Here is a 24,267-nt window from a genome sequence, read left to right as displayed (position 1 = left end):
AAAGTTTTAATTAAATAAGAAATAAAATGATAATATGAGAATAAAGTTCAAATTTAATGAGAAAAAAGTCCTAATATTTAGAGAAAAAGAAAAAGAAATTTTAAGGAAATAACCAGTGACCCACAGAACAGGTCAGAGGTCCATGTGGTTCTTTCTTATACCCTTATGACTCTGGGTCATATTGGGTGTATGTGTAGTTCTCCCTCCCTGCCTGGGGGTGGTGCCTCTTCCCTTGCCATGTGTTTTCCTGTGTCTGTGTTTCAGGCAGGTGATTGGAGGATGGCCTGATGGAGCTCACCTGCTGATGACATGTTTTTTTTTAATTATGCAACAAGGAATTATTATTGTTACATAATAACATGTCCTTGTTGCTGAAGACATGGGCCAGGTTCTGGGTTTAAATAAGTAAATCCAACGACTCTACATGCTGCACATTTTACTGAATTTTCCTCTTAGTTATACGTGACAGTTACAGAACCCCAGGTTATAGATGCTAAATGTTTGTTTTATTAAAACATCATTAGTTTAACCTCAGCTCCGCCTCCTCTTTCACTTACACAAAGTTATAACAACAGTGTCGTACTTCTACTTTGAAAGAGCAATACAAGACAGATCGTCTTTTACCACCTGTTTATCGGTTAAAATATTCACCACACTTGACCATTTGTCTATTGTGATCATGATCTTTTAATAGCAACACAAGGACGTTTCCTCATTCCAGAACATGTCCTGCTTTGCTTGTTGGATTTGGCATCAAGTAATCCACAGGGTTGTTATTTAAACACTGTGTTTGGGCAGAGCGACTAACACTTGCACCATGTCGCTGTCTCTGCTGCTGCTGCTGCTGCTGCTGGTGGGCAGCTCCCAGAGATTTCCTGTTAGTGGAATGGTCATGACCTTCTACCCAAAAGACCGCAGCCCAGATGGAAATGTCACGGTACGTAAGGTGTCTCTTTCAAATAATAGATTCATCTTTTGAAATTAGATTTCTGTAACAAATGCAGTAAAGTGGGGCTAAAGGAAAAACCGCAGAACTTAAAAAGTGGGATCATTATTTTCAAAAGGCTAGAAAATGCGTTCAATGCTGTATTTTAAAACGTTATAGCTCCGAAGAACAATGCAACAAAGTGGATTCTACAAATTAAAATACAAGGAAATTGGGCAGGTTGAGTCAGACGCCTATTGTGCATAAGTATAAGTGAGTATTTATATGAATACGAATAATCAAACATATTGTGCAATACTGAACAATAAAGGGAAAAAATTAAATCACTTTGGTTCTTGTTGTCTCTGTATGGAACTTTGGCCCATGTGATGATTATCCTGTTATCCAGGTAGATCACGTCTTAGTAGAATCACGATCTGGTCTTTGCTGTAACGTTACAGGTCGTCCTTCGCTATAAGCTGAACTTCTACTTTCGAGGCAGCGACACGTGGTCTTGCTTCAGCGGGAACTGTGGGACTCAGAGTTCTTTGACGCTGAACAGAGTGTACCAGGAGAGCAGCAGAGACTGGGTCCAGGGTGAGGGAGTCATGACTCGGCAGGTTCCCGACAGCGGTCCTTTTCAGCTGCTGTAAGTGCAACATGACACTGTAAGAAATAAAGGAGAAATTTGACAAAATTGAGATGAGCCTCCCAAAAGAAACAACGCTGGACTTCAACACAGGAGAGTTTATTTCGTGATTTGTTGATTCTGTTAATCTTAACTACGATCGTTCTATAACCGTAACACAATCATGACAACTAATGACCTCTAACCAAAAACATGATCTTCCGGCAATCCATTGATTAGTTAATACTCTTCATGCTGGGGCTTTGGTATTGGCACAAACGAGGTACACTCAGGGTCTGTGCATTGGAAACTGACCTACACTCAACTCCCACTGAAGGTTGGCCGGAGAGATCTGGAGAGCCGTGACGCTGGTCGATCTGAGGAACCGTTCCGACACCAGCAGGGCCAACGCGTCACCTCAGACCACTGTCCTGCCAATTGTGAGGTAACCTCCTCACGGCTTGTGATTTCTTGATGGTTATTGATTTAAATTGATTTACACCGGTCACATTTTTTTGAAATACAATATTCATGATTACGATTTCAATAGGGCATGATTACTCAAACTAAGAATTGTTGTTTTTTCATCACCTGAGGATGTGATGTGAGGATGTGACGTTAGCTGGACAGCGATCAGATCTCTGTGGTTGTTCCAGACACATTAATACCATTCAGTCAGATCATAATCATTTCTAGATATAATCTGGAGACAACACACATTTTAATGCAGGTGTAAAGTGGTGTATGTCTCTCTCCCAGAGTTCCTTCAAACTGTCAGAGAGATTTCAACCTGTTGGCGTTTGACCCTGACGGAGACGAGGTTCGATGCAGATATGGAAACAGATCGCTGTTCGAGTGTAACCCCTGCACGCCAGCGTCTGTCCTCAGCCTCTCACCGGTGAGTCTCCAACAGTGACTCTCTTTTATATCTTATAAACTGGGCAGATAACAGAGACTGGTGACCTCGTTACAATTTGTACATAATCCTTTTGCAGTCGTGTACTCTGTCATTCAACGCCACCAACAGCAGTAATGTAGGTCCGTACACAGTCCAGCTGGTGATGGAGGACTTTCCCAGACAGACGATCTCCCTGAATCAAAGCAACGGGGTGCAGACGACAATAACTACAAACAACGCTATGAGCAAAATACCTGTCCAATTTGTTCTACAGGGTAAGATGTCTTGATTTGACAGCCTGAAGTTAGAAATAAATTTCTTGCAACATTGGCAACCACTTTGAAATATGTTGACAACCACTGGATCCATTGTTTAGTCCTACTGTTATAGTTACTAAGCTATGGCAATTTTAAAGCATCCTTTTGTGTGTCGCTCCAGTGGATCCTGCGGTGCCATCCTGCACAGAGGGACTGTATTTGCCCATGTTCCTGCCTCCAACACCGGCCAACAGAGCTCGACTTTACACCCCCGTCAATCAGACCCTTGACATCAACATTAAAGCAGCTGCAACTTTCTCCACGTGAGTAAAAGGAAAATCTAAATCCGCGTTAGACATTTGGACAGAACCTTCTGCGATTGAACCTCATGTCCAGAAACTCTGGTTTAGAGCCAGTGGAGTGACTTTGTTTGACTTGAGCGGGGATCTTGAGCCTCATGGAGGAGGTGACAACAGCAGGTAGCGAGCTAGTTAGCCAGAAATGCTAACCAGGGTGTCTGCAGGTCTTGAAAAGTTTTAAAAAGCCTTAAAAAAATGTCAAACAGTGAAAGGTCATGAATATATAATAATATAACTTTTTGGGTATGTAATTTGAGCTAAAATCGAATTTAAACCCAATGTAAATAAAGATGGAGGATGCGACAGCTCCCAAAAGTAAAAGCTTTAGCATCTTGATCGCCCCTGGTGGCTGGCTGAAGTACAGGTCATAAACCCTGCCTCCTCCATGTTTGCAGGTGGGACATTGACAAAACTAAAAAGTCGTAGTTGTAAATGTCTGAAGAAATTGAGTCTCTGATTAAGATTTATCTGAGGCTTAGCTAACGGCCAATTTCGGTTTAAGATGTCACTGAGACGGGAACCTCTGTAACACAGTGGCTTTGAAAATGTAAAGCGTTAACTCCAAGATCATTTTCTTCTGCCGCTTGTTAAAGGGTCTTTGAGCTGCTGTTCAGCGGGCCGCACAACGTGAACCAGACCAGCTCAGGACCAGGTCAGTTTACCCTGAGCTGGACGCCGTCTCAGAGCGAAGCTGGAGAGAGCCAACCCATCTGCTTCATCGTCCAAGCACTTTCCAAGTCAGTACTTTTGTCCTCTGCACATGAAACAGTGGACAGAGTATCGAACATAGAACAAGAGTTCAAGTACAACCAAACAGTTGTTTAATTTGATGAAGGGAAGCTGAAGTGTTCTCTAAAGGGTGATTATTTGGTTTAATGGTGTTTGATTCATTTCCTCAGTTCAACAAAGTATCACTCTGAGCTGCGATGTGTCATCGTAACTGTTGGAAACGGTGAGATACACCCTCCTTTGTCTGTTCACGTCTCAAATTCCACTGCTGAATTCATACGCAGGTAAAGGTTGAGCACGGCTCATATTTTATCTTTCCATCAGATCCATCACCAACAGCTGAACCAACAGAGGGACAAAGTACGACCACCATTCACTCTATCACTACACCTCTAACTATATCAACCACTACAACTCTCACATTGTCAGGGCTTGAAAATAATTTACTCAAGTACAGCTCGCTATCGGCTACTTTTCGTGTGAGAGTAATCACACAGGTATTATCAACAAATAAATGATGACCTTATTTAAGTTTCTGGTAGTGTCCATTGTTTTTCTGACCCACAAAATGTAAAACTTGAATGTGACTCAGTAGAGCACATACATCTGGCAAGGCCCAATAGTCTCCTTAAATTCAATTCCTGTTTCTCTGCTTCTGGGCGTTGATTGTGAACAGTGAGTAACAGAGGCGGAACAGATTGAAGAAATGTATCCGCTATCTGCGTTTTATCTACAAAAACTGTCACTGTTTGAGTTTTGTGTGGAGAAATGTTCGACTTGTGTGATTAAAGAAACTGGTCGACCTGTAACCGGTGTGTGAGAATGGAAACGTTGGCCCAGTCTTGGCACCGATACAAACATTGAACTCAGTACTGCTGCTATTGTGTGAAAGAACTTCTTGCTCCACTCCTATTCCTACTTTCAGTAAACAATCAGGTTGGCCGGGCCCTGGACAAAAGATGTGGCTTCTATAATTAGTTTTTTTAATTTGACGTTTGGACTGTGTCATTAATTTAATTAATACGTGATTCATGTTGTGTAGTGTAGCATGAGTGTAGCATGAGAACAAACAAGCGGTTCTGGTCTGACCTGTTGATTCACTGTCTTTCTAGTTGTTATTCGCTTGACGGCAAGGATTTCCTCTGTGGTGGCTCTGACTGAGGAATACATCAGGAGTACGGTCGTACAGCAGGTCGGTGTCTTCCTATCGAAACCACACATCCTGTCAGAGCATCAGATTTCACACAGGCACTTCAAATATGTCTGTTTTTTTTAATTTTCTTCCTGATCCTGTTTCCACACAGAAGCTGAAGAGCAGATATTTAATTTGTCTCAAGCATGCACTGTATATTAAGAGCAGAACTTAATTTAGAAAGTACAAGTCCTCAAGTTACTCTACTCAAGTTAATGTCCTGACACACATACCATCACATCTAAGACAAATATGATCATATCTCAGCATCGCTCTGTTTTCTCCTCCAGATTAAAAACAAACTGGTGATTTACGGATTGCCATCCAGCGCCAATCTGACGTTACTGGGTAAGGTGTAACTGGAAATTACAGCCACTGGTGATCCCTGCTGCTTCAGTGTGGTCACATATCCACTCGTGCACGAAATCTGAGAAATCTTAATTTTGATTTAAAGGTTGAACTGGGGATACTGGGGAAACTGGGCTTTGTTTTCATCAAGGTCCATTTAGTAGCTGCTCTTGGACTTTTAATGTCGTCTCCTGATCTTCTTTAACAAATGGGATTGCCCTAGTGGACATTGATTGAACTGTAAATATTCAAATTTCTTTACAGTCTTTAAACTTTTACGATCATCACTCTTGTTTGTAACAAAGTAATGATTTAGACTATCCGTCATATTTCTATAAGTCTGTTGCTTGACCTGTCTCTGGTCCAGTCCTTCACATTTTGGTGTCAGTGAGTTATTGGTCATTACAGCAGGTGATTGTGGTGTTGACAAGTTTGGACTTTTTAGTTTTTTAATAAACAGGGGTCGGCAGGTGTTGCCTTTTAAAGTAATGTCTCCAGAGCTGTCTGTTACTTTCTTTCTTTCCTCTCACTGTGTGTAAAGACAAAATATTCCAGAGAATGGTGCCGCTGTGATATCGACGTCCCACAAATCCACCCACGTGACCAATCAAAACTCAGTCTCAGCTGTCAATCATGAAGTGTCAGCCTAGATCAGTCAAACTACATGAACAACTTTCATTTCCTACTTTTAAACGCCCCAAACAGCCGATATCAGACCCATTAATCTGTCTTTCTTCACTTTACGTGGCGTATTTGTGTGATTTTATTGTCCCTGCATCGTGTCACTCTCTTAATACTCTTAACCAACTTTGTTAAAATATAATTAAATGTATATAAAGCGAATTCTTCGAAGGTTAAACCTCTGCTCTTCGTGTTTTTAGCTTCAGCTGACGTTAGCCAAACCGCTAGCTCGCTAGCTTAGCAGCGGGAGCTAACGTGTGTTTGAGAGTTGACACTTTGAATTTAAAGCTAAACGTCGGATTTAACACGTCCGTCGCGGTCGTTTGGTGTAAATGTGTGAAAGCGGCGGACGCACTCTGAGGTTTAGCCGGATGTCCGTGCGCGCTGCCCCCGGGAGAGAAGCCGTTGGTCCCGTCGTGCTGCTCGGACAGGAGCGGCGACCGTTCCCCGTCCGCCATCGCTGGCCCCGGAGCTCGGCCCCGTCGCGGCCCCGCAGGAAGAGTGTCTCCGGCGGCGGAGGAAGCTCAGAGAGCCCGCTGCAGATAGTCGGAGGAGCCGCCGAGGAGCCGGGGACACGGAGACAATCCGAAAGTCTGAGACCGACACAGCGAAACAGGAAGTGAAGCAAACAACCAGTCACATGACCGGGCCCTGACAGACAGCGCGCTCCTCCAATCACACAGCTCGGCGAGGGTGGGCGGGTCCAATGACAGCCCGGGCCGCGTCCTACTTCTCACACAGTGCTTCCTTCACCGGAAGTTTCAGCTCCTCTACCGTCAAGGAAACACGATTAGGACACTTCACAGCCCCCTTCCGTCCTTTCTACTCACTCTCTCTTTACTCAAACCTTAAATCGAAACATTCAAACATTACATCTGTGTGTTTAATGAGAAAAAACATAATATTATGAGAATAAATCTTTAATTAATGACCCAAAAAATTATATTATGAGATAAACTTTTATTTCAATAAGAGAAAAAAATCACAAAATCATGGGGGGAAAGTTTTAATTAAATAAGAAATAAAATGATAATATGAGAATAAAGTTCAAATTTAATGAGAAAAAAGTCCTAATATTTAGAGAAAAAGAAAAAGAAATTTTAAGGAAATAACCAGTGACCCACAGAACAGGTCAGAGGTCCATGTGGTTCTTTCTTATACCCTTATGACTCTGGGTCATATTGGGTGTATGTGTAGTTCTCCCTCCCTGCCTGGGGGTGGTGCCTCTTCCCTTGCCCTGTGTTTTCCTGTGTCTGTGTTTCAGGCAGGTGATTGGAGGATGGCCTGATGGAGCTCACCTGCTGATGACATGTTTTTTTTTAATTATGCAACAAGGAATTATTATTGTTACATAATAACATTTCCTTGTTGCTGAAGACATGGGCCAGGTTCTGGGTTTAAATAAGTAAATCCAACGACTCTACATGCTGCACATTTTACTGAATTTTCCTCTTAGTTGTACGTGACAGTTACAGAACCCCAGGTTATAGATGCTAAATGTTTGTTTTATTAAAACATCATTAGTTTAACCTCAGCTCCGCCTCCTCATTCACTTACACAAAGTTATAACAACAGTGTCGTACTTCTGCTTTACCAGGGTGAGGAGTATAAACAGTAAAGAAGTAAAAACATACATAAACAAAGTCATCATTTCGATAACATCCTTCCAGATTTGTGAGACCTCACAGTCGACATGTTGCTGAAACTGGATTTTCCTTGATTACATTTATTACTGTTTATCGGTTAAAATATTCACCACATTCTGCTCATGATCTTTTAAGAGCAACACAAGGACGTTTCCTCATTCCAGAACATTTCCTGCTTAGCTTGTTGGATTTGGCATTAAGTAATCCACAGGGTTGTTATTTAAACACTGTGTTTGGGCAGAGCGACTAACACTTGCACCATGTCGCTGTCTCTGCTGCTGCTGCTGCTGCTGCTGCTGGGCAGCTCCCAGACATCTCATTTTGGTGGAACGGTCATGACCTTCCACCCAAAAGACCGCAGCCCAGATGGATCGGTCACGGTACGTAAGGTGTCTCTTTCAAATAATAGATTCATCTTTTGAAATTAGACGTTTGACTGTCATCCAGGTAGATCACGTCTTAGTAGAATCACGATGGTCTTTGCTGTAACGTTACAGGTCGTCCTTCGCTATAAGCTGAACTTCTACATTCGAGGCAGTGACACGTGGAATTGCATCAGCGGGAGCTGTGGGACTCAGAGTTCTTTGACGCTGAACAGAGTGTACCAGGAGAGCAGCAGAGACTGGTTCCAGGATGAGGGAGTCATGACTCGGCAGGTTCCCGACAGCGGTCCTTTTCAGCTGCTGTAAGTGCAACATGACACTGTAAGAAATAAAGGAGAAATTTGACAAATTGAGATTAGCCTCCCAAAAGAAACAACGCTGGACTTCAACACAGGAGAGTTTATTTCGTGATTCGTTGATTCTGTTAATCTTAAATACGATCGTTCTATAACCGTAACACAATCATGACAACTAATGACCTCTAACCAAAAACATGATCTTCCAGCAAACCATTGATTAGTTAAAGGGGACATAGCATGCAAATTCCACTTTGTTATTGCTTCTACAGGTTAATGTGGGTATCTGGCATGTCTACCAACCCAAAAACTCTGGGGAAAAAACACTCGCGCGTTTTGTTATAGTTCCTCTAAGTCAGAAACGTCATGCTTGAGCGACTCGATTGCGCTTCCTGGGTATTGTGTCGTAACAAGGAACTGGAAGTCTCCCTACATGGTCTCGGCCCGCCCACCCCCCGTCCCCCCACACTCGTTACTTCCGGGTTTACACCGGAGGCAGCGCAGCGCCGTTCCCAAGCGCGCAGCCGCCTGGCTGTTCACACGGGACGAGCATTTCTCCGCTGGTCAGCCCGCGATTCACTCACATGTGGCATTTGTCTGGATCGTTGGGACCGGGAGGCTGCAGCAGCTGCTCGGGAGCGACCGCTCGCTCTCCCGTGCGTGAGCTGGAATTTGTGTCAGCGCCACACAGCCGGCAGTGTGGAAGACTTCCGCAGTGTTCAGCACTACTGTAACCCCCGAACCCCGACATTCAACGGGTACAACAACAAGCGGAGAAAGCAGAATCGCGGGCTGACCTTATATATACAGTCTATGGGGCTGACCAGCGGAGAGATGCTCGTCCCGTGTGAACAGCCAGGCGGCTGCGTGCTTGAGAACGGCGCTGCACTGCCTCGCAGCGGTCTTGCACACTGCCAGCTGTGTGGAAGACTTCCGCAGTGTTCAGCTCTACTGTACGCCGGGTTACAGTAGTTACGCCGGGTTACAGTAGTTACGCCGGGGTACAGTAGTTACGCCGGGGTACACCGGACGCGGAAGCGCCGCTGCGAGGCAGCGCAGCGCCGTTCTCCAGCACGCAGCCGCCTGGCTGTTCACACGGGACGAGCATCTCTCCGCTGGTCAGCCCCATAGACTGTATATATAAGGTCAGCCCGCGATTCTGCTTTCTCCGCTTGTTGTTGTACCCGTTGAATGTCGGGGTTCGGGGGTAAATGATGGTCTTCATAGCCCCCCCCCCCCCCCACCTCTCTTTCTCTCTCTGTCTGTCTGCTTGTGTGCTTGTAGTGGATGGGCAGAGGGGGACATTTAATTATGTGATTGGGAAAATTAAAACTCCAGGACAACAAGGGGAATACAAAGTATGGGATGCATATTTGATAATTTATATCATATAAAATATGTAATTTATATCGTTTAAAATCATGAGGGGAGAGGGGGGAGGGGGGAGCTGGCTCATTAGCATTTAAAGGAACAGGCACTCAAAACAGGTCACTCTGTGGAGGGCTGTTTTATACAGGGTAAAAAGGGTGCTGTTTTATATATCCTTGTGGTATTTTGACCAAAGTATGTTACAGACATTTCATTAAGACCCCAAGGAACCATATCAACTTGTGGTAAAATGGGCATGCTATGTCCCCTTTAATACTCTTCATGCTGGGGCTTTGGTATTTGCACAAACGAGGTACACTCAGGGTCTGTGCATTGGAAACTGACGTAAACTCAACTCCCACTGAAGGTTGGACGGTAATGCCTGGAGAAGTAACAGAAATGGCATCGGAGTATGGAGAGCCGTGACGCTGGTCGATCTGAGGAACCGTTCCGACACCAGCAGGGCCAACGCGTCACCTCAGACCACCGTCCTGCCAGTTGTGAGGTAACCTCCTCACGGCTTGTGATTTCTTGATGGTTATTGATTTAAATTGATTTACACCGGTCACATTTTTTAGAAATACAATATTCATGATTACTCAAACTAAGAATTGTTGTTTTTTCATCACCTGAGGATGTGATGTGAGGATGTGACGTTAGCTGGACAGTGATCAGATCTCTGTGGTTGTTCCAGACACATTAATACCATTCAGTCAGATCATAATCATTTCTAGATATAATCTGGAAACAACACACATTTTAATGCAGGTGTAAAGTGGTGTATGTCTCTCTCCCAGAGTTCCTTCAAACTGTCAGAGAGATTTCAACCTGTTGGCGTTTGACCCTGACGGAGACGAGGTTCGATGCAGATATGGAAACACATCGCTGTCAGAGTGTAGCACCTGCACGCCAGCGTCTGTCCTCAGCCTCTCACCGGTGAGTCTCCAACAGTGACTCTCTTTTATATCTTATAAACTGGGCAGATAACAGAGACTGGTGACCTCGTTACAATTTGTACATAATCCTTTTGCAGTCGTGTACTCTGTCATTCAACGCCACCCTCCGCAGTAATGAAGGTCCGTACGCAGTCCAGCTGGTGATGGAGGACTTTCCCAGACAGACGATCTCCCTGAATCAAAGCAACGGGGTGCAGACGACAATAACTACAAACAACGCTATGAGCAAAATACCTGTCCAATTTGTTCTACAGGGTAAGATGTCTTGATTTGACAGCCTGAAGTTAGAAAGAAATTTCTTGCAACGTTGGCAACCACTTTGAAATATGTTGACAACCACTGGATCCACGATAACCATGATCCAGAGGATGAACCCTAATGACTTGTGAGCTTCACATTAACGGTTTAGCTTAAAATGTCTCAACAACTATTGCAAGGATGCCTTGAAACTTATAAGGAACATTCACATCGGCTATAGCACCATCATCTGGTGTTTTTTCCAATTTGTTTGGTATACGGCAAAATATCAACAGAACTATCAACACTACTTCTCCCGTCAACCTCAGGTGTATCTTCCCACAACTGCCAATGTGTCTGTAGACCCTGCTACATAGCTAGCATTACCGCTAACACCACCAACAACACCAATGTTATCTCTTGTTTGGCTTTTATGTCTATCACATGTTTGGTTTTTACTGAAGCTAGCATGCTAACTAGCTGTCCCGGCCTGTTTTGTAGCTTTGACTTCAGCGAACAGTCTGCCCCAAAGAAGTAGCGGTGGTCAGAGGGAGTTTTATGAACTTGTCTTGGCGGCGCAGCGATGGCTGGGGGTTTTGTCACAGGACTAGAATGTTTTAAATTCTCTACGCAGATATTTTTGGCACTTTTCATATGTAGAAGTGCAACAAATGCCATGGGCTCAGCAAAGATTTGGGTTTCTTTCTCTATTTCTATCATTTGTTTAGTCCTACTGAAGTTACTAAGCTATGGCAATTTTAAAGCATCCTTTTGTGTGTCGCTCCAGTGGATCCTGCGGTGCCATCCTGCACAGAGGGACTGTATTTGCCCATGTTCCTGCCTCCAACACCGGCCAACAGAGCTCGACTTTACACCCCCGTCAATCAGACCCTTGACATCAACATTAAAGCAGCTGCAACTTTCTCCACGTGAGTAAAAGGAAAATCTAAATCCGCGTTAGACATTTGGACAGAACCTTCTGCGATTGAACCTCATGTCCAGAAACTCTGGTTTAGAGCCAGTGGAGTGACTTTGTTTGACTTGAGCGGGGATCTTGAGCCTCATGGAGGAGGTGACAACAGCAGGTAGCGAGCTAGTTAGCCAGAAATGCTAACCAGGGTGTCTGCAGGTCTTGAAAAGTTTTAAAAAGCCTTTAAAAAAATGTCAAACAGTGAAAGGTCATGAATATATAATAATATAACTTTTTGGGTATGTAATTTTAGCTAAAATCTAATTTAAACCCAATGTAAATAAAGATGGAGGATGCGACAGCTCCCAAAAGTAAAAGCTTTAGCATCTTGATCGCCCCTGGTGGCTGGCTGAAGTACAGGTCATAAACCCTGCCTCCTCCATGTTTGCAGGTGGGACATTGTCAAAACTAAAAAAGTCGTAGTTGTAAATGTCTTAAGAAATTGAGTGTCTGATTAAGATTTATCTGAGGCTTAGCTAACGGCCAATTTCGGTTTAAGATGTCACTGAGACGGGAACCTCTGTAACACAGTGGCTTTGAAAATGTAAAGCGTTAACTCCAAGATCATTTTCTTCTGCCGCTTGTTAAAGGGTCTTTGAGCTGCTGTTCAGCGGGCCGCACAACGTGAACCAGGCCAGCTCAGGACCAGGTCAGTTTACCCTGAGCTGGACGCCGTCTCAGAGCGAAGCTGGAGAGAACCAACCCATCTGCTTCATCGTCCAAGCACTTTCCAAGTCAGTACTTTTGTCCTCTGCACATGAAACAGTGGACAGAGTATCGGACATAGAACAAGAGTTCAAGTACAACCAAACAGTTGTTTAATTTGATGAAGGGAAGCTGAAGTGTTCTCTAAAGGGTGATTATTTGGTTTAATGGTGTTTGATTCATTTCCTCAGTTCAACATCAGCAAAGTATCACTCTGAGCTGCGATGTGTCATCGTAACTGTTGGAAACGGTGAGATACACCCTCCTTTGTCTGTTCACGTCTCAAATTCCACTGCTGAATTCATACGCAGGTAAAGGTTGAGCACGGCTCATATTTTATCTTTCCATCAGATCCATCACCAACAGCTGAACCAACAGAGGGACAAAGTACGACCACCATTCACTCTATCACTACACCTCTAACGATATCAACCACTACAACTCTCACATTGTCAGGGCTTGAAAATAATTTACTCAAGTACAGCTCGCTATCGGCTACTTTTCGTGTGAGAGTAATCACACAGGTATTATCAACAAATAAATGATGACCTTATTTAAGTTTCTGGTAGTGTCCATTGTTTTTCTGACCCACAAAATGTAAAACTTGAATGTGACTCAGTAGAGCACATACATCTGGCAAGGCCCAATAGTCTCCTTAAATTCAATTCCTGTTTCTCTGCTTCTGGGCGTTGATTGTGAACAGTGAGTAACAGAGGCGGAACAGATTGAAGAAATGTATCCGCTATCTGCGTTTTATCTACAAAAAGTGTCACTGTTTGAGTTTTGTGTGGAGAAATGTTCGACTTGTGTGATTAAAGAAACTGGTCGACCTGTAAACAGTGTGTGAGAATGGAAACGTTGGCCCAGTCTTGGCACCGATACAAACATTGAACTCAGTACTGCTGCTATTGTGTGAAAGAACTTCTTGCTCCACTCCTATTCCTAAATATGTTTTTTTGGTTCTGGCCTGACCTGTTGATTCACTGTCTTTCTAGTTGTCATTCGCTTGACGGCGAGGATTTCCTCTGTGGTGGCTCTGACTGAGGAATACATCAGGAGTACGGTCGTACAGCAGGTCGGTGTCTTCCTATCGAAACCACACATCCTGTCAGAGCATCAGATTTCACACAGGCACTTCAAATATGTCACTGTTCCAGTTTTTATTTTTTTTATTTTCTTCCTGATCCTGTTTCCACACAGAAGCTGAAGAGCAGATATTTAATTTGTGTCAAGCATGCACTGCATATTAAGAGCAGAACTTAATTTAGAAAGTACAAGTCCTCAGTTACTCTACTCAAACTAATGTCCTGACACACATACCATCACATCTAAGACAAATATGATCATATCTCAGCATCGCTCTGTTTTCTCCTCCAGATTAAAAACAAACTGGTGACTTTCGGATTGCCACCCAGCGCCAATCTGACTTTACTGGGGAAGGTGTAACTGGAAATTACAGCCACTGGTGACCCCTGCTGCTTCAGTGTGGTCACTTATCCACTCGTGCACGAAATCTGAGAAATTTTCATTTTGATTTAAAGGTTGAACTGGGGGAACTGGGGAAACTGGGCTTTGTTTTCATCAAGGTCCATTTAGTAGCTGCTCTTGGACTTTTAATGTCGTCTCCTGATCTTCTTTAACAAATGGGATTGCCCTAGTGGACATTGATTGAACTGTAAATATTCAAATTTCTTTACAGTGTTTAAACTTTTACGATCATCACTCTTGTTTGTAACAAAGTAATGATTTAGACTATCCGTCATATTTCTATAAGTCTGTTGCTTGACCTGTCTCTGGTCCAGTCCTTCACATTTTGGTGTCAGTGAGTTATTGGTCATTACAGCAGGTGATTGTGTTGTTGACAAGTTTGGACTTTTTTAATAAACAGGGGTCGGCAGGTGTTGCCTTTTAAAGTAATGTCTCCAGAGCTGTCTGTTACTTTCTTTCTTTCCTCTCACTGTGTGTAAAGCCAAAATATTCCAGAGAATGGTGCCGCTGTGATATCGACGTCCCACAAATCCACCCACGTGACCAATCAAAACTCAGTCTCAGCTGTCAATCATGAAGTGTCAGCCTATTTAAAAAAGAAATCAAAATCAAAATCAAAAGCGAACACAAGAAAAATCCCAAAATATTATTTGACTTGGTCTATGTGCCACCTGCTAACATGGAAGAGGCAAGGTTTATAACCCATACTGCAGTCAGCCACCAGAATGTAGATAAACGTTAACATATTGAAGTCCTCGACAACATTTGAATGAATTTCGACTTTTAAAGGCCTAAAAATCTTGAGTTATTAGACTTTTTGTCCTTTTACGACCCCACAGACACTTTGTAAATGACACTTTATGAAACTATTTCCTGAACTGTTGGGTCTTGGGGGTGGGTGGGGGGGGGGGGGTATGAACAACTTGAACTACCGGTTGAGCATGGTCTCTGAGAAGCATGACAGGAAATATTTCCTCATACCAGGTCGGTTCCTGGTCTGTTTACAAAAAAAAAAAAAATTCTCCTGTGAGGTAACCAGTCAGTCAGACAGAGAGAGGACGGGTGTGTGTCTCTGTGTGTGTCTGTTAGGGTCTGCGTTCATTTACCGACATTGTGTGGAGAGAACATGTCGCTCTTTCTGTTGCTGTTGTTCGTCTGCAGCTGCCAGGCCACTGGTTTCTTTGGGACAGTGATGACCTATGACCCAAAGACAAGCAACAACGGAGATGTCACAGTACGTATGAATATAATCTTTCAAAACCATCATATTTAGCTTTTAAATACACAGAAACCACAGATCTGACTCTCACACTCAATCAGTGCTGTTTGCCTCCCGAGCAGCTGCCTTCTGTTCACCCTGTTGTCATTTTATCTCTGTAATATTGCAGGTGGTCATCCGCTATAAGCTGAACTTTCACTTGTGCAATCAAACGACCACATGGCAATGCCTCAGTGGGAGGTGTGGGACCAGTTCTGTTGTGTTGAACAGGGTCGACAGCGAGAGCAGTGGAGAGTGGTGTCAGACAGAGGGAATCATGACCTTCCAGGCTCCAAGCGACGAGTTCCAACTTGGGTGAGCGCATGATATCCTGAAAAAATGATATGATATCAAACCTCATGTTTGTTTTAAGGTTCATTGTGGACTTGTGGATAAAAAGTGGAAAGTTTAAATCGTAATAACATTCGTTTAAAGGCAGCGGCCCATGTGGAAACTCCAGCTTCCTCCGACAGTCCAAAGACATGTTAGGTTAAACTGAGACTCTACCTAGGTGTGGAAGTGAACTCAGGAAAATGTCTAGAAAATAGTGTCTGGAAATTTTCTGGAGTTTGTGTTTCTCATGTGAAGAAGCAGGAGATTGTTCTGGTCCGACTCGTTCACAGCAACAGGAACATGTGGGGAACAGTCAGGCGAGGGGCGGAGCTTGATTCTTAATGAATCAAGTTAAAGGAGACATTTGATGTCTTTTTCAGAGACAGGAGCTAAAACCAAGTGTTTCAGACAGAAATACTCACATATATGTCAAGTAATAACACAAATTAAAACAATCAACCTGAATATGAGCATAATGTCTCCTTTAAAGCTCCTCCACTGTGTCCAAAACAACAGAAAATGTACCTCCACAAATGTCACAGTTGCACAAAGCATGAGAACTTTATGTAGCACAGTAGTGACCGACTTCCCTGTCAAATGTCCACCGCAGGTTGAGCCGTGCTATGTGGACAAACAACATTGTGAATGGCATCGTGTTTGTGAGAGCTAAAGCTCTGGTTGAGCTGAGGAACCGATCAGACACGGGCCACGTCAACAGATCACCCCGAACCACCATCCTGCCGGCACTGAGGTAGGACGACTAACCTGTCCCTGTCACCTGCGGATCCCAAAACGCTCAATGCCAAACACCTCCCCTCAGGGTTTAGGTGATATAGTCTTTGCTCCTGCTCTAAGATGCAAGGGTGAATTAATTTGCAAGGTTATACAGCGATGCTTTGTTTAGTCGTGACAGGCAGTGTTGCATAGTCAAGAGTTTTAGCTAACGTGTCTCCATGTCAACTTACACATTATCCAGAGATCACGAAACAGATGCTAAAATGTTGGTTTGGCTCTCTCTCTCTCCCAGAGTTCCTTCAAACTGTCAGAGACAAATCAACCTGTTGGCGTTTGACTCTGATGGAGACGAGGTCAAATGTAGATATGGAAACGCAGAACTGTTCGAGTGTAGCCCCTGCACGCCGCCGTCTGGTCTCGACCTCTCACCCGTGAGTAACCAAGTGTTTGCCATGATTTCTGGAATAAGGGTGATGACAACACGACGGGTTGTCTGGAGCTAATCAACGTCCTTTTGCAGTCTTGTGATCTGACATTCAGCTCCACCAGCAGCAGCAATGAAGGTCTGTACGCAGTCCAGCTGGTGATGGAGGACTTTGCGAGGCAGACTATCAACCTGATTAGTGTCAGCGGGACTCAGACGTTACCTAGCAGCTTCCCTGTCAGTGCGATACCCGTCCAGTTTGTCTTGAAAGGTAAAATCTAATGTTTTACAGGGTGATTTGCATCTCTTTGAGTTTCACTGATCTTTGGTGAGCAGAGGACATCGTTTTTTTGTGCATAATTAGCTTCTTACTCAGCTGATTGTCTTGTGTCGCTCCAGTGGATCCGGCGGTGCCATCCTGCACAGAGGGACTGTATTTGCCAGCGTTCCTGCCTCCAACACCGGCCAACAGAGCTCGACTTCACACCCCCGTCAATCAGACCCTTGACATCAGCATTAAAGCAGCTGCAACTTTCTCCACGTGAGTAAAAAGGAAAATCTAAATCCGCGTTAGACATTGGGACAGAACCTTCTGTTAAATTACGGTCGTTTAAGTCATTAGTTCATGTTTCTGATCAGTTTGATTTTAATTAGTTATTTGATGATGTAAAAACAGGCTGAGACGTCATGATTGACAGCTGAGACTGACTCGTAACACATGTGACAGGACCTCAGTAACACTGCTCCACCCCCCAGTTGCTACTATACAGACACTGGTTCCAAATTACGACATCGGCACAAGATGGCAGCATTCATTTCCAGGATGTTCTGGAAGTGGAGACGGGATTTCCATATTTATTTACAGTCTAATAAAACTCAGATAAAAATGTGAATAGATCCATGTATTTACTAAATTGTTAGAAGACTAAATGTCTGCTCGAAAAAATAAAAGAAAGAAATTGAGTCTCTGATTAAGATTTATCTGAGGCTTAGCTAACGGCCAATTTCAGTTTAAGATGTCACTGAGACGGGAACCTCTGTAACACAGTGGCTTTGAAAATGTAAAACGTTAAGATAATTTTCTTCTGCCGCTTGTTAAAGGGTCTCTGAGCTGCTGTTCAGCGGGCCGCACAACGTGAACCAGACCAGCTCAGGACCAGGTCAGTTTACCCTGAGCTGGACGCCGTCTCAGAGCGAAGATGGAGAGAGCCAACCCATCTGCTTCATCGTCCAAGCACTTTCCAAGTCAGTACTTTTGTCCTCTGCACATGAAACAGTGGACAGAGTATCGAACATAGAACAAGAGTTCAAGTACAACCAAACAGTTGTTTAATTTGATGAAGGGAAGCTGAAGTGTTCTCTAAAGGGTGATTATTTGGTTTAATTGTGTTTCATTTCCTCAGTTCAACAAAGTATCACTCTGAGCTGCGATGTGTCATCGTAAGTGTTGGAAACGGTGAGATACACCCTCCTTTGTCTGTTCACGTCTCAAATTCCACTGCTGAATTCATACGCAGGTAAAGGTTGAGCACGGCTCATATTTTATCTTTCCATCAGATCCATCATTTCTCACAAGTACAGCCGAAGTGATTTCAAAAACTCAACGAAGAACTCTACGAGAAGTTTCACCAGGGGTCGAACCTAGGACCGTCATTTCTACCACTTCACCGGGACCTCCACCAGGGACCGAACCTAGTACCATCATTACCGCCGTAACCCCTACAACTTCACCGGGACCTCCACCAATGCCCGAACCTAGTACCATCATTACTACCGCAACCCCTACAACTTCACCGGGACCTCCACCAGGGACCGAACCTAGTACCATCATTACCGCCGTAACCCCTACAACTTCACCGGGACCTCCACCAATGCCCGAACCTAGTACCATCATTACTACCGCAACCCCTACAACTTCACCGGGACCTCCACCAGGGACCGAACCTAGTACCATCATTACCGCCGTAACCCCTACAACTTCACCGGGACCTCCACCAATGCCCGAACCTAGTACCATCATTACTACCGCAACCCCTACAACTTCACCGCGACCTCCACCAGGGACCGAACCTAGTACCATCATTACCGCCGTAACCCCTACAACTTCACCGGGACCTCCACCAATGCCCGAACCTAGTACCATCATTACTACCGCAACCCCTACAACTTCACCGCGACCTCCACCAGGGACCGAACCTAGTACCATCATCACCGCCATAACCCCTACAACTTCACCGGGACCTCCACCAATGCCCGAACCTAGTACCATCATTACTACCGCAACCCCTACAACTTCACCGCGACCTCCACCAGGGACCGAACCTAGTACCATCATCACCGCCATAACCCCTACAACTTCACCGGGACCTCCACCAGGGACCGAACCTAGTACCATCATTACCGCCGTAACCCCTACAACTTCACCGGGACCTCCACCAATGCCCGAACCTAGTACCGTCATTTCTACCACTTCACCGGGACCTCCACCAGGGACCGAACCTAGTACCATCATTACCGCCGTAACCCCTACAACTTCACCGGGACCTCCACCAATGCCCGAACCTAGTACCATCATTACTACCGCAACCCCTACAACTTCACCGCGACCTCCACCAGGGACCGAACCTAGTACCATCATCACCGCCATAACCCCTACAACTTCACCGGGACCTCCACCAATGCCCGAACCTAGTACCATCATTACTACCGCAACCCCTACAACTTCACCGGGACCTCCACCAGGGACCGAACCTAGTACCATCATCACCGCCATAACCCCTACAACTTTACCGGGACCTACGTCATCATCCCAACAAAGTACGACCACCATTCACTCTATCACTACACCTCTAACTATATCAACCACTACAACTCTCACATTGTCAGGGCTTGAATATAATTTACTGAAGTACAGCTCGCTATCGGCTACTTTTCTTGTGAGAGTAATCACACATTATCAACAAATAAATTATGACCTTATTTAAGTGTCCATTGTTTTTCTGACCCACAAAAGGTAAAACGCCTACAAAAAGTATCACTGTTTGTGTTTTGTGTGGAGAAATGTTCAACTTGTGTGATTAAAGAAACTAGTCGACCTGTAAACGGTGTGTGAGAATGGAAACGTTGGCCCAGTCTTGGCACAGATACAAACATTGAACTCAGTACTGTTGATCCTGTGTCCACCAATCAGGTTGGCCGGGCCCTGGAGAAAAGATGGTGCTTCTAAAACATGTTTTTTCATTTGACGTTTCTATCTGGACTGTGTTATTCACTTCATTAATACGTGATTCATGTTGTGTAGTGTAGCATGAGTGTAGCATGAGAACAAACAAGCGGTTCTGGCCTGACCTGTTGATTCACTGTCTTTCTAGTTGTCATTCGCTTGACGGCAAGGATTTCCTCTGTGGTGGCTCTGACTGAGGAATACATCAGGAGTACGGTCGTACAGCAGGTCGGTGTCTTCCTATCGAAACCACACATCCTGTCAGAGCATCAGATTTCACACAGGCACTTCAAATATGTCACTGTTCCAGTTTTTATTTTCTTCCTGATCCTGTTTCCACACAGAAGCTGAAGAGCAGATATTTCATTTGTGTCAAGCATGCACTGTATATTAAGAGCAGAACTTAATTTAGAAAGTACAAGTCCTCAGTTACTCTACTCAAGTTAATGTCCTGACACACATACCATCACATCTAAGACAAATATGATCATATCTCAGCATCGCTCTGTTTTCTCCTCCAGATTCAAAACAAACTGGTGACTTTCGGATTGCCACCCAGCGCCAATCTGACGTTACTGGGGAAGGTGTAACTGGAAATTACAGCCACTGGTGACCCCTGCTGCTTCAGTGTGGTCACTTATCCACTCGTGCACGAAATTTGTTACCATGGAAACCGTAGTCAACGGGAGTCATTAATTTGTTACACTTTTCTCAGGTGTCTGAGTTTTTAATTGTATAACCGTGTAAGCTTGTAACCTGTAAATTAAAAGATTGAACAACTAACAACTGTGGATTGATTTTGCTGCTGTTGCCTTTTTAAATAAACCTTGTTGACTTATATTGTTGTTTGTCTGTGAATCACCCCCAAGACATAAATAATTTGTTACCATGTAAACAGTGGTCTGCAGGCGTCATTAATGTGTTGCCATGGAAACAGCTCGTCGTTGACAGGAGTCACTAATTTCTTAATACGGAGACTGTGGTCGGTGGGTGTTGATTGTAAAATCTTTTAAGCTTGTAACTTGTAAATGAAAAATGAAATCACCGTTTTCTTTTATCTCTCACCAACAACTACTTGTCGTCCCCCAAGACGTAATCTTTAAAATCAAGAATGACTCTGAAGCACTCACAACACTTTAAAAAGGACAAAAAGAGTGAGAGTAGTTGAAAAGACATCAGGTTTACTTCCGGTTGAACGAGCATGAGCAGCATGTCAATAGGAATAATACACAGGTCACGGTTTGTAGATTGTAAACTTGTTCATCATGAAGCCACATGATATCAAACTCTCTGTTGGTTTTGTTCGCAGGGCTTTGAAACTCACCTGTTCGACCAATCAGCCAACAAGTGTCAAGTTTTACCTGCTGAGGAAAGTTCCTCAGGAGACAAAGCTGAGTGTGGAAAACATGAACATTAAAAGTTGTCTCAATAACCTGATTGATTCCGAAAGGAGTTTCAAACAGTGTGGGACGTTTTGTTAGTTTGGTTCTGTTCCCTTGTTCGGCCGCAGAAATCAATGACGTTCCAAGTTCAGCATCAGGTGCAAGTCAAGTGTTGGCTGGTGGCTGAAGTGTTCATTTCGTGGCCTCTTTGTTTGTTCACACATTCCTTCCCGCTGTCAAGTAAAACAGCAAATGGGGTGCGCTCGTTTTGCTTCCTTAAACAGTGGGCAAGGCAATGTTGTTGGATTATGATTATGAGATTGAATGAATAGTGCCGTGTCTGATAGAGAGATCGGATCAGTGGTTCAGGAAGCAACCGCACCGATGTGGACAAAGCGAAACAAGCGCACCCCTTTGATCAACATTGATACAAACAAAATAAATATCGACTGCATTTTGTCAACAGAACCAAACAAGCAAGCCAGTACCCTGATAGTTACCACACACCTGGACAGAACACATTCAGTTTGAAATGTCCTTTAAGGTGTCATGTACTTGTAAGACAGAAAACTGGACTGAACTTAACGTCCCCTTCTCTCTTTAATTCACAAAAACATTTCAAACATTGTTTTACTCAAATTGTGATAGAAAACCAACAGTTCCAACAGAGCCCGGAGTTCAGTAACATTCCCTTCAGGAGAATTGCACATCGTCAATATAAAATATGAACCTTCTTATGTACAACACCGAAGCAACACGCTCCGCCCCTTCTTCCCTCGAGGTTCCGCTCCAACTCTACAGCCTAATTTAAACACTGTAAAAGATGTAAGGCCCCTGAGCTCGGAGGACGTTTTGTCCCGTCAAGCCTCGGCGAAACAAAAACATGCATTCACATCACGAGCGAGATGGTTAACAGATCACGAGCGGCTCCAGCGACTGGCCGGGAAAGGACCCCGTGTCCTCTGAGGGGACACGGAGTCCTCTGAGGGGCTTTCTGGTTGAATGAGTTTTTTGCTATTTGTGCCTCCAGCTCTGAGATAACGAGCTTCACCTCCAGTAGCTCACTTGACTGCATAGCTAGCTGTTTTACACGCAGTGAAATATTATCCCATATACCCAGCGTGTGAATGCAGTTTTACAAGACTGCCTGCTTCTTAGAACCACTGCTAACATCTCACAGAGTTTAAAGTGTGTTTGTTGAGAGACTAGAGGACAAATGATTTGTATGTGGTTAATATGTGTTAAAATAGATCATCAGTTAAAATCAGGAATTAGATTTTCCTTGAAAACATAAAAAGTATATTTAAAAAAAGCCACATTGGTCCATAAATAAGGAAATGTGCGATTTCATTTCCCAACTGGCAGTTGTTGTTTTTTTAAAAGGAGCATCACGACACTTACTTAAATTAATAAATTAATATAACCCACTGCAACATAAAGTTCCCTTGTGTATCATAAACAGTTAAACTCAGGTCAAACACCGAATTCAGAATATCTATATACACATTCATAAAAACACACTCGCGGGTGAAGCTGCCTTTGTGTCCGACTGTTTTTATCCGTTTCTAACGTGAATCCACGACACTGGCCGACACAAAAGTGAAGCCAAAATATCTGGATTGCCCCCTAGAGGCAGGCTGCGGTATAGGTCATACAACCCTGCCTCCTCCATGTTAGTGGTTGGGACATGAACCAGAAAAAGTGGTTTTACTTTCATAAAGGATGCGAGTACATCTTCAGCCAAATACAAAATTTGCTGGCATACCTGTTGACATTTAAGATCATTTTTTTGCTGACATTTTATGTTATTTAACTTTACATAGATCCACGTAAAAAAAAAGAAGCAGCAAATTTAAACCCAGATCAGCGTCAAAAGGCAGCTCCACCCGTCACATTAAAATACAGTTATTGATATAGAAATTTCCACAGAATATTCAGAAACAATAAATAAGTTAAGAATCATCCCTTCACTTAGATTTAACAGAATACTGTTAACAGTGCGTGTTTTCCCCGATTACAGGCAAAAATGTTAAAGCTTCACCTGATGGGAAAATATTTGACGTCACCTTCAAAACTCCACATCAGTGCATCCCGAGTCATTTCTTAAAGCTTGACCTGAACGTTAAGTAGAATTGAAAACAGAATTTGATTCTGTGCAAAAAAAAAAAAAAAACATAAATAATTTCTTTGTAATTTTGGTAAACATAAACAAACTTCAGTAACCAACGTGTTCTCAGCGTTCACAGTTCTCAACGATCAGAGGTCGAGGCTCTCGGCTCCCGACCTCAGAAACTTGACGTCCTAAAACGTCTCTTAGCATAAAAAGACATTGGTTGGAGTTTGACTGACACTTGGGTTAAAACACGTCGAAACCAGAAGTCGGTGGGTTAATCGTCACCAAAGAATCTCGTCCTACCACTAGGGGTCCTTCTTGTCGGAGATTTCCCTTTTTTTCCCGCAAAGCTGCTCAAAGACGTTTTTAATGAAGTAACTGACAACACTTTCCGAAGAAATCAGCTCGGGTTCTTCAACTGGTTCCATTCAGAAGTCCTGGAACCAGTTGTGAGCAGAACCATCAATAGACGGCGCTGCACGATGAAAGTAAACAGTAGAAGGAAGATGGTGGATTGTGAATGTTGGTACCGTTTTCAGTGTCCCCCTAGTGGTAAACACATTCCATTTTTCTATTGCATAATGTTTTTGGAAGATGGTTTCCGTCACTTTAAGTAGTTCTTATCCAAAGTGTTTAGTTTCTGATAAGTTTGGTTTTAATGAGTTATTTGATGATATATAGAGACTGACTGACGATTGGTTGAGAGTGTCTATGGGCGGGACCTAAAAACCAC

The 24,267-nt window shown here is 43.7% G+C and overlaps 2 protein-coding genes and 2 long non-coding RNA genes across 4 annotated transcripts; 3 read left to right on the top strand and 1 right to left on the bottom strand.

The window, feature by feature from the left end:
• The first annotated feature begins 1,585 nt into the window (after window positions 1-1,585).
• On the top strand, window positions 1,586-5,347 carry LOC117752177. The gene is made up of 9 exons (XM_034569370.1): window positions 1,586-1,593; window positions 1,891-1,998; window positions 2,313-2,451; window positions 2,549-2,726; window positions 2,890-3,031; window positions 3,661-3,804; window positions 3,967-4,019; window positions 4,121-4,281; window positions 5,279-5,347. The coding sequence occupies exons 1-9, from the start codon at window positions 1,586-1,588 to the stop codon at window positions 5,345-5,347; spliced, it is 1,002 nt and encodes a 333-aa protein (XP_034425261.1).
• Window positions 5,348-7,881: 2,534 nt separating this feature from the next.
• LOC117751885 lies at window positions 7,882-12,729 on the top strand. Its single transcript, XM_034568915.1, has 8 exons — window positions 7,882-8,043; window positions 8,161-8,348; window positions 10,078-10,215; window positions 10,508-10,646; window positions 10,744-10,921; window positions 11,691-11,832; window positions 12,464-12,619; window positions 12,669-12,729. Exons 1-8 carry the CDS (start codon window positions 7,924-7,926, stop codon window positions 12,712-12,714), a joined length of 1,107 nt encoding a protein of 368 aa, XP_034424806.1. The 5' UTR covers window positions 7,882-7,923; the 3' UTR covers window positions 12,715-12,729.
• Window positions 12,730-17,213: 4,484 nt separating this feature from the next.
• On the top strand, window positions 17,214-18,275 carry LOC117751931. Its single transcript, XR_004611931.1, has 3 exons — window positions 17,214-17,357; window positions 17,918-18,061; window positions 18,220-18,275. It is a non-coding gene; the product is annotated as an uncharacterized LOC117751931 (long non-coding RNA).
• A 2,275-nt stretch (window positions 18,276-20,550) lies between these two features.
• Window positions 20,551-20,906, bottom strand: LOC117751936. The gene is made up of 3 exons (XR_004611936.1): window positions 20,827-20,906; window positions 20,724-20,795; window positions 20,551-20,683 (listed from the first exon to the last, which is right to left on the bottom strand). It is a non-coding gene; the product is annotated as an uncharacterized LOC117751936 (long non-coding RNA).
• Between the last annotated feature and the right edge of the window lie 3,361 nt (window positions 20,907-24,267).

The sequence above is a fragment of the Hippoglossus hippoglossus genome, chromosome 18, assembly GCF_009819705.1.
Source record: "Hippoglossus hippoglossus isolate fHipHip1 chromosome 18, fHipHip1.pri, whole genome shotgun sequence".
Taxonomy (NCBI): Eukaryota; Metazoa; Chordata; class Actinopteri; order Pleuronectiformes; family Pleuronectidae; genus Hippoglossus; species Hippoglossus hippoglossus.
Note: the sequence above shows the minus strand (reverse complement) of the source record. Positions and strands in the feature narration are given on the sequence as shown.

Bases quoted from the DNA above. Each gene is read 5' to 3' on its own strand.
- LOC117752177 (XM_034569370.1), top strand. The intron at 2,727-2,889 runs GTAAGATGTCTT...GTGTCGCTCCAG, and splicing joins TGTCCAATTTGTTCTACAGG to TGGATCCTGCGGTGCCATCC. The intron at 3,032-3,660 runs GTGAGTAAAAGG...CGCTTGTTAAAG, and splicing joins GCAGCTGCAACTTTCTCCAC to GGTCTTTGAGCTGCTGTTCA.
- LOC117751885 (XM_034568915.1), top strand. From the start codon at position 7,924: ATGTCGCTGTCTCTGCTGCTGCTGCTGCTGCTGCTGCTGGGCAGCTCC. The intron at 8,044-8,160 runs GTACGTAAGGTG...GTAACGTTACAG, and splicing joins GCCCAGATGGATCGGTCACG to GTCGTCCTTCGCTATAAGCT. The intron at 10,216-10,507 runs GTAACCTCCTCA...TCTCTCTCCCAG, and splicing joins ACCGTCCTGCCAGTTGTGAG to AGTTCCTTCAAACTGTCAGA.